Consider the following 10497-nt stretch of genomic DNA (forward strand, 5'->3'; position numbering starts at 1 on the left):
AGGTTTTAAAATAAAGAAAAACATAAAACCTTTATAACAAAAAAAAGAGGATAGACAGACTTTCTGCTAAGGAATATAGATATTTGTGTAAAATGATGTAAAAGAAAGGGAAAAAAGTCCATGGTTTCCAACCTAATGACAAGAAAGATAGATTTAAAGAAAATATTTTAGCCACGTATTTAGAGGCATTGTGGAAGTTGCAGGTTGGAGACCCCTGATGTCGTGTTTGGAAACCAAAACTTACTGCATTTTCTTTTTATAGCTGTAGGCCTTTTTTTAAAGGAAAGAGACATTTTGCGCGTAACGATGCGATTAATCGCATCATGTCATGCGATTAATCGCGATTAAAAATTTTAATCGTTGCCCAGCACTAAATATAATATAATATACACTGCTCGAAGAAATAAAGTTAACACTTAAACAACACAATGTAACTCCAAGTCAATCACACTTCTTTGAAATCAAACTGTCCACTTAGGAAGCAACACTAACTGACAATCAATTTCACATGCTGTTGTGCAAATGGAATTGACAACAGGTGGAAATTATAGGCAATTAGCAATACACCCCCAACAAAGGAGTGGTTCTGCAGGTGGTGACCACAGACCACTTCTCAAGTCCTATGCTTTCTGGCTGATGTTTTGGTCATTTTTGAATGCTGGCAGTACTTTCAATCTAGTGGTAGCATGAGACAGAGTCTACAACCCACACAAGTGACTCAAGTAGTGCAGCTCATCCAGAATGGTACATCAACGCGAGCTGTGGCAAGAAGACTTGCTCTGTTTGTCAGCGTAGTGTCCAGAGCATGGAAGCGCTACCAGGAATCAGGCCAGTACATCAGGAAATGCGGAGGAGGCTGTAGGAGGGCAACAACCCAGCAGCAGGACCGCTACCTCCGCCTTTGTGCGAGGAGGAACAGGAGGAGCACTGCCAGAGCCCTGCAAAATGACCTCCGGCAGGCCACAAATGTGCATGTGTCTGCACAAACGCTCAGAAACAGACTCCATGAGGTTGGTATGAGGGCCCGACATCTACAGGTGGGGGTTGTGCTTACAGCCCAACACCGTGCAGGACGTTTGGCATTTGCCAGAGAACACCAAGACTGGCCACACAGCCCTCCATGTGTTCGCCAGAGGCAGCCTGACTGCCATTAGGTACCGAGATGAGATCCTTACCCCTTGTATGCTGGTGGTTCCTCTGCTGGCTCCTCCTAATGCAAGACAATGCTAGACCTCATGTGGCTGGAGTGTGTTAGCAGTTCCTGCAAGACGAAGGCATTGCCGCTATAGACTGGCCCGCCCGTTCTACTGGCAGGCCTGCCTGCATGCTCAGTTAAACCTCTGCAGAAGATCCAGAATGCAGCAGCACGTCTGGTCTTTAACCAGCTCAAAAGAGCTCATGTCACTTTTGGCTTCCAAAACAATTACCCAAACGGCTCCTGTCTACCTCCGCTCCTTAATCCAGAGCTACACTTCCTCTCCACAGTTACGCTCTGCCAGCAAAAAATGCCTAGTGCTCCCACCACAATGTGGTGCAAAATCAGTAGCTAGACTCTTCTCCTCTGTTGTCCCCCAGTGGTGGAACGATCTACCTAACTCCTTCCGATCCGTAGAGTCCTTATCCACTTTTAAAATCAAGCTAAAGACTCAGTTGTTTAAGGAGCATTTCTGCACTTAGCTTAACTCTTCTACTCAACAGAATGAGTTAGAGAGATTTGTGCAGCTATTTGGCTCAACCAAGTACTGAATAAGCTGTGTGCACTTATGCCCAAGTTGATATTGTTTGATGAAATTGTGAGGTGGTATTTAAACAAAATGACTTAGAAAAACTACAAAAAAACTAAAAAAAAAAAAAAAAAAAAAAAAAATTATGTTCACTGCCTCTAGCACTACATGACAGCACCTGGGTCCAACTGGACTCACAGCAGTCTGACTACAACTTAATTATGATGTCCTATCTTGTTTGAATTTTTGCTTGTGTTGTTCTTACTCTCAAATGTAAGTCGCTTTGGATAAAAGTGTCTGCTAAATGACTGTAGAATAGAATAGAATAGAATTGGCTGAGTGCATCACATGGGCCGGCTTAACTCAAACGCAACTGGTCTGCATGTTTCCTGATCCCTTCCATGAAGACAACAAAAGCTGAGCCAGTTAAAATAAAAGCACCCCGTCAGATTTTATATTTTAGGTCCAGGTCCATATGGGCCAGGTTCTGGGTCCGGATCCAGAACGTGGTCCACTTGTTAGTGACATCTGGTCTACAACATGTTACAGAACTTTACCTTTCTACATGTTTTCCTCCACACTCTTCATTAAGAGGCATTAATATGTGACAGTAAGCCAGGATGGGATCAGCCAGCAGCAGCTTCCAGTCTGGTTCTGGAGCAGAGGTGAATGTCTCGTGGTCTGGAACTGGAAGCTGGGACTGATGCCGAAAGCTGGAACTAATGCTGGGATTGATGCTGGGAACTGGGACTGATGCTGGGAGCTGGGACTGATGCTGGAACTGATACTGGAAGCTGGGGCTGATACTGGGAGCAGTGGCTTTTGCTGGGAGCTGGGACTGATGATCCGTGAAAACTGAAGCTCTAGTGAACACTTTTGGATGGGGGAAGGGCCTGCAGCAGCACCGGCTTGTCATTAAGAAGAAGTAAACATCCTTTCACATCCAAAAGTCTCCAACCACACCAGAAAAAGTCTCTAGATTTCTTACTAGTCGCTTCTTTGAAATATATAATAATAATAATAATAATAATAATAATAAATAGTCACTAGACTGCATCAGCGTAATCAGTATTATATGATTATTATGATTATAGGAAATATAATCTGGATATGTATTTGTTCATACAACAATCATATTTGTAACTCTTCTTTATAAAAAATGTTTCAGCTAAAATTTAAAATAAAAATAAAATACATGAAAAATATGGCAATAGTAAGCCAGCTTACACCGATTTTCTCAATGACGGAAATAGATACCCAGACACTGAAACAAACAGAAAGAAAACTCCATCCTTGTTAAAGGTTATACAGAAAAGCAAACACCAGATTTTGTTCCGGGTTTTCAGTGAGCTGAATTTTCTTATTTCTGACAGAAATCAGATTCATCTCTGAAGGAGAACAGTTAGAGACTTCCAGAACATGGAGTCTGATGAACTAAATCCACATGATTTAAAACTCTTGCCATGTTTTCTGCATCCTCACCTTCCTCTTGATGTGCTCTAGCATGTGTTCGTGGCCCTGCAGGAAATACAGATGTTGGAACTCCGTGTCATCTCTCTCGGGCTTCACCAGGCCGCTCTGCTCGATGTTCACCACCTTCCGGAAACCATCTGTAAGAGCCAGAGGTGAATCCTTGAAGAGGAGCAGAGGCTGGAGCAGAAGAAGAAGAGTGTGTACTCACACATGTTGAGCTGCCGGACGAAGCTGGCCATGTTGTTGTGTTTAAAGTACTTTGGCAGAACTTCCTTGGCGAAGCGTCCCTGGTCGAAGACGTGGAAACTGGTTCCAGTCTGAAGAAGAGAACCAAGCTGCTTATTAGATGGGAAAACAAAAATCCTAAACAATCTATCCCAGACCTGATCTTGAAAGTTTCCCTTTCCCTGCAGAGAAAATTACTTCATGGAACTCTGTCAGTTCCCAGGAAAAGTTTTCCTGTTTTCCTTCAGCTAAAGAAAATTTCTGTCCTAATATATAATTGTATTTCTTTTATTATTATCTTAATTTTATTTTTATTCAAGCCTCTTTCTTTCCCTTAGGTTATTTTGTTTTTATATAACTGATTGTAATTTTTACAGAGATCTTTACAGAGCTCTACTTCACCGACATAAACCCCCTGATGCCTAAGTCTCGCAAAATTTCCACTGAACACTTCTGGGGCCTTATTTATCAAACTTAGAATTAGTCCTAACACCCTGTTAGGAGTCTACATAGGAGTAAAAACATTCCTCACTAAAAAGTTATTTATCAAGCCTCTCAACGTCGGGCCTCAGTCTCAGAGCGAGTTATGACAGTACGAGGTGCCGTAAACGGTACAGAACAGAACAGATGAAGTCACTCCCAACCAACAAATGCTGAATGAACCATTTGTCTAAGAATATGGAAATATCTTAGAGAGACATCTCAGTGAATCGTTAAATGGACAATAGGAGTATATATTTTAACAATAAACAACTAAATTAAACAAAATATGTACATTGGCAGTGAATTAAAAATAACTGTTTCCCAATTTAGCTCCTTTTTTAAAAATAAATTATTTGTATGTAACTTTTTCTGATTGGGTTTTACATCTTTCTTTGTTGCTGCTTGTGCTTGCACTTCGTCGTTGCCACTAGTAAATGTGCCTTTCCTTTCCAATTCATGAATCAGGCGACTAACTTGAAACTGGTACAGTTAACCTACTGCTCTGTTCCTACCGCAGTCCCAGTCTACATTGCTGAAACCAGCATGGAATCAAAAACAAAACCGAACTGAAAAGAGGAGGAGAAGCTCCTACTGTAGAGATAGTCAGACAAAGAAAGGACGCCGTAACAGGGAATTTAGCAAAACACTGACAAGCCGTGATAAAAGAAGCGCGTGGGAGGAAACTGCTGACCAGCTGTATGCGTCTCATCCTTCTGTTCTCACTCACCGGACTCGCATTAAATTACTCAGCCTACGAAGTTTAGTACTGCCACTCATTAGCAGAGACATGAAAACCTGCTGGATTGGGCTTCTTTCATGTAACACTGACTCATTTCTGAAATATTTTCACAAATAAACATAAACATTTATCCTAAAAATAACCAATGAGAGAAAAATCTGGATAAAATCTATTTATTCTGTGGGTTTGTTGTTTCTAAATGATATAATTTAGTATTTTATGCTTTCTAAAGATGACTTTAAATCACTGAAAGACATGTTTAGACTGACTGACTGACTGACTCACTTACTTACTGACTTACTTATTTTTAGGGGTCTGAATTGACCAAAATCTAAAGAAAACAGGTTCATGTTTTATCCTTCATCCCGAGGATGTTTTATCTCACGTTAGTGCTTTATTTAGCTTTACTAGGAAATACTGCGTCTCCCAGACTCAGTGTTCAAGTCTGTGGAATAATTTATTTCTAAGTTCATGAACAGCTGCAGAGATCTTACTGACTAATTAAAGCTGACTGACATGAAAACAACCAATCAGAGACAACAATAAACGTCTGTTTGCTGCCTGTCTCACATTCGTAGAGAAAATAAATATAATATAAATATATAATCTAATTAACTTGTTTATTTTAGTAAGATTTAAGTCAAATAAATATTTAATTTACTATTATTTATGTAATTATCTTCACCTGCAATGGACTGGCGACTTGTCCAGGTGTACCGTGGCCCTGAACTGGACTAAGCAGTACAGAAAATGGATAGATGGATTATCTTCACATTCTTTATTTATATTTATTAAGTATTTACAGTTTTTCCCAGTCGTTTACACTGAAACACTGGTACAAGGACCAAAACCCGAACCCCCAGAACCCTTTCTTATCATGAATACTCCTGGCCGTTGTGTTTGGCTTTGCTCTGAGTTCTAGGCTAGGCTGAGCAGGTATCCAGGAAGTCCATGGCGGAATCTGGAGTGCTCCGACGAACGCACCTGCAGCTCATCGGCTGTCATTTCCGGCTGGCTTCTTAAAGACCTGCAGGAGCTCCAGTCTCTGCCAGATTGTCTCACTCTTTCTAGGCAATCAGGCTCTTTTCAGTGCTTTCCTTGAGCTTCATAGAAATCTTTATCTAACCATGCTCCTCCTGTGTTTCTAGGTCAACCATGTCAGTCCAGGATTCTGTGGCTAAGATCACTGATTCAGCGTCAGCATTCAGACTTCTTTCACCAGCTACCTCCACTACCTGCCTGCTTGCCCTGCTGACTTCCGGATGAATCCTCACCTGGCCGGACTTGGGGAGACGTGCTTGGAGAACATGAAAAAGTTCTGCGCTTCTTGGGGAAGCTACAAGTTTCTGAACAAATGCAGGAAATTCACAAACGATTGTCTTGTTTCCTACACCACCCCTGGACCACCCTTCGCTCCATCTCCGCCCTCTCAACCAACCCAGAGCTCCATACCAGAACCGGTTTTCCAAGATGTTGCTTTTCCTACTCCCAATCAGTCTTCAGGTGAAGTAAGCAAGTGTAGCGAGTTTCTTCTCCAGCGCTCCCTAGCTGGATCTTGGCCACCACCATCTTTCACCTCTGATACTTCGAAAGCATCACATGTAACTGCACTCTTAGTGGTAGGGCACTCGATTGGGCTTTAGCCTATTTCCATTCTCGTCCATTGATTCACTGTCATTCACCACCTGTTTGGATGACTTCCGCAGAACATCTGACCACCTGTTAAAGGGGGCAGATGCAGTCAAGACATTATTAAACCTGAAACAGAGCAATCAGCCTGTGACTGAATTCTAATATCACGTTCCGTATTCTGGCTGCAGAGACAGGGTGGCCTGCAAACATGCTTCCGCGAGTGCTGCTTAATTCTCTTCATGATCAACTGAAAGATTTAGTCACTACAGTCATTCAGATTGTCAACAGACTAGCTGAGCGCTAGAGGGAAAGAAGCTCCCGACCATTTCAACCATCTAAGAAAGGCATTGAGAGACTTAATGCTACACCCAACTCAACTGAAAGCTTCACCATCTCCGGAGGATCAACTGGAACCAGTGCAGGTGGGGCGGACTAGGCTATCTCCTGAGGAATGTCAACGCCGAATTTAAAACAAATTATGTATATATTGTGGTTCTCCAGGTCACTTTATTTCCAACTGTCCTTTTCAGCCTGAAGACAGAAGAAACAGGATTACTGGTGGGCAGACCTCAATGTCCTCCTCACTTTAGTCTTCCGGTAACTATTTTGTATGAAGGAACTTCACATTCCCTCCAGGCGCTCGTGGATTCTGGAGCGGAACAGAACTTAACTGATCCCGAAGTGGCCCATCGACTTAACCTTCCTCTGGTCCCCATGCCATCTGCACTTTCTTACAGCTTGGGATGGCGGAGTATTGACCTCCATCATGAGAGGCTGCCATGGTGAGAGGATGGAGAAGTGTGTGTGTGTGTGTGTGTGTGTGTGGAGTCGTAACATGGTGAGAGGATGGAGGGGGGTGTGTGTGGAGTCCAGTGTTTTTTTTTTTCAACGATGATGATGATGAATTCAGTTCATTGACAAACTTTTTTTTTCCTTGACGATAACGAGACGGTGACGAGCTAAAAATGGCTCTCTGATGACGAAAACGCTGACGAGACGAGAAGAAACAAAATGTTTGAGGGCTGATTGTCCGATATTAAAAATGAACAATTCTGCCTGTTGTGAGCACAATCTGTCAGTCAGCGATGCTGCTGCACCTTGGCCACGCCCACCACCACACGTGCAGCACACACACAGACAAGCAGTTTATTCATTCATAGATGAATCATCAGTGTGGACAAAGGGGTTTGGTAGAAGTGATGAACGATGTATGGACATATTTTTAGCTATAATTCATCATAATTTCACTGGCAGACCAGGTCAAGTTGAGAATGTGTTCCTCAGCCTTTGCTCATATTTTGGGCATGTGTATGTTCAGGGTGGAGTATTGCACTTCAGAAAATTCTCATAAATAAAGCCACAGTTACCAAAGTAAGAATGTTTTTGCTCTTTGCTTTTTTGGAGTAATTGATTCCACAGTTACTTTATCTGTACGATGCATCACCGTAAGTAGACCAGGAAGTATTTGCTGTTGGTTGGGAAACCTTCTAAGTCTAAAACCATTCCTTTTAATTTGTAATTATTGATGAAAATAACCAAACAACAAGCTCACAATGTGTTGCTATATGTTCAACTTATAGATCTGGTATTCTCTTGTGTGACATTTTTGTATGATGAAGTAGGGCATCAATTCATGAAGAATAATGAAATATAGAAATAAAGGGTTTCTACCCAACAACAGTTAAGTATAGCACGGCAGCATTGCATCCCTGTTGATGGGAAAGTCTCGGCTAAAGCTATCAGTCTGGTAAAGGATCTGGTTACTATGTAAAAGCATTAAGGTTAACTTGTTTTATGAATTGCAATAGCTGTTATAACCTGTCAACCTTGATTCCACTTTTTAATATGTATTATTAACCTAAATTAATTTGTTAAAATACTAATACTTTTTTATTTGACTAAAACCTTTTGAGTTTTCGTCAACTAAAACTGGACTAAAACTATCAAACTGAGAAATGACTAAAATGTGACTAAAACTAATAAGAATTTTCATCCTGAAGACTAAAACTAAGACTAAAACTGAGATGCCTGCCAAAAACAACACTGGGGGTGTCCCATCATGGTGAGAGGATAGAGAGAGGTGTGTGTGTGTGTGTGTGTGTGTGTGTGTGTGTGTGTGTGTGTGGAGTCCCGGCATGGTGAGAGGATAGAGAGGTGTGTTTGTGGGTGCGTGGACTCTTGGCATGGTGAGGTGTGTATGTGGACTCTCGGCCTGGTGAGGTGTGTGTGTGGACTCTGAGTCTGGTGGGGTGTGTGTGGGGACTCTGAGCATGGTGAAGTGTGTGTGTGGACTCTGAGCATGGTGAGGTGTGTGTGTGGACTCACTGTGCTCCAGCAGATCAGGTGGTTGGTATCCGGATCCTCCACCAGCGTCCACAGTTTGGTGAGGAAGGCCGGCACGTTGCTGGCGTAGCTTCCATCCACGCCCACGGCTCCTGGAGACTCCTGCATGCTGACACCTGTAAACCAAATCTCTGTCTCTGTGTGTGCTCCCAGGCTAGTCCATGTTCGGTAAAGTCCACGTGTGATGATCTGTCACTGATAATCCCAGGTCTGTCGGAGTCTCTGTGATTTCATGTCAGGTGGAGCAGCTCGCGGGGTTCTCCTCTTCCTTTCTGACTTCTCCGTCTTTCTTCTTCTCGCCCAGCTGTCCTCCAACTGAATGTCATCACAGAAGCTCCATGTCAGCACCCACCCCCACCCCACCCCCACCCCTGGCCTCCCACTGACAATTTGCCCCTGAAACAAAACCAGATCCACACAAAAGCCCCGGCACTGCTCCGCTGTCCCATCAAAAGGCTGCTGGTCTGACTGAATAACAGCTCGGTGTGGAAAACCACGTCATTATTTCATAACAGTCACTGTGTTGTTGCAACAGGTCTCCTTAACCAGCAAAAAAAAAAAAAAAAAGTTTCAGAGATGTCTAAAATTTATTATAAATCAGTTCAATAAATATTCTTTTTTTTCTCCATAAATTCTGAAGACTCAGGAAACAGGAGAATTATAGAGGCTAATTACTGGTTGTTGAAGAGGTAGGATTAAATAAGTTTTAATTCTTATATATATATATATATGTATATATATATATATATATATATACAGTAGAGGTGTGTAGAGGTGTATACAGTTTTCCCAGTACTGGAGCTGGATTTGCGTTTCGGGAACAGAGAACACGGTCTAGACTAGGAACTGTGGATGGTTAGTTTTAGCAAAGCCGTTTAACACCATGTTGACATGAGCAGCAACATTTCAGAGATGTTAAGATTCAGTGCAGTATGATGCAAGTTGTATCATGCATATTAAGATCAGCTGATAATAAACCACCTCGGAAGATCAGAACTGTGATTTCATTTAGAATATTGTCTTTAACTGTGTCAACCAGCAGGTGGTGCCAAAGCCCCAACGTGACCTCAGACCAGGACCAGCATCAGGTCGTTCATCTGCTGAGGTTTCTCTCCATCACTGTTGGTTCATGTCAACTAGAATACATCTGATTTATTTAGTATTTTGGAGCAGCACTTACCATAAGAGCATGGGTGGCATGTAAAACTGGATTTAGTACACAACTTTATGTCTCATGGATTTGTCAACAATTTCCTCATTGCTGACATTTCTTATTCCAGTTTCATCTGTGGAGGCTCTCTGTGTGTTCCAGTGAAATAATCTTGTAGTGGGCTCAGCGTGGACCTGAGCAGTGAAGAATGAGGGTTTATTTTTCTGTCTTTACAGCTACACAATCCTGATTCCTGGCTGAGAAATTCCTGTTAAGAAGACATAATAGAAATGATTCCATGTCAGTTCATCCTCTAACTTAAATATCAGTTTTTCTTCATTTTCATGTCGTTGGTTTAAACAGTAGTGCTCAACACTGATGTCACACTGAAATTTTTTCATTTAAGTAAATGCAGAATCCTTTAAAACAGGGGTGCCCAAGGTCAGTCCTCGAGATCTCCCATCCTGCAACTTTTAGATTCAACCCTTCTCCAACACACCTGAATCAAATGACTGGCTCGTTACCAGGCATCTCCAGAGCTGAATGACATGCAGACGACATCTGATTCAGGTGTGTCGGAGAAAGGTTGCATCTAAAAGTTGCAGGATGGGAGATCTCGAGGACTGAACTTGGGCACCTCTGCTTTAAAAACTGCTGACCTGGTTAAAAATATATTGATATTCACGTTCTGGGCACACGATGGATGGAAATGTTTAACTGGTCCTAAT

General features: G+C 42.1%; 1 protein-coding gene across 1 annotated transcript in view; it reads right to left on the reverse strand.

Moving 5' to 3' along the window:
* hsf4 (heat shock transcription factor 4) overlaps nt 1-8855 on the reverse strand; it is a 49514-nt gene extending 40659 nt beyond the window's left edge. The window contains exons 1-3 of the mRNA XM_041996105.1: nt 8602-8855; nt 3406-3514; nt 3207-3334 (exon numbers count right to left, since the gene is read on the reverse strand). Of these exons, the coding sequence (XP_041852039.1) occupies nt 3207-3334; nt 3406-3514; nt 8602-8727 (363 nt within the window). The 5' untranslated portion in view covers nt 8728-8855. The remainder of the gene's footprint in view (nt 1-3206; nt 3335-3405; nt 3515-8601) is intronic.
* Between the last annotated feature and the right edge of the window lie 1642 nt (nt 8856-10497).

The sequence above is a fragment of the Melanotaenia boesemani genome, chromosome 10 (assembly GCF_017639745.1).
Source record: "Melanotaenia boesemani isolate fMelBoe1 chromosome 10, fMelBoe1.pri, whole genome shotgun sequence".
In the NCBI taxonomy this organism is placed as follows: Eukaryota; Metazoa; Chordata; class Actinopteri; order Atheriniformes; family Melanotaeniidae; genus Melanotaenia; species Melanotaenia boesemani.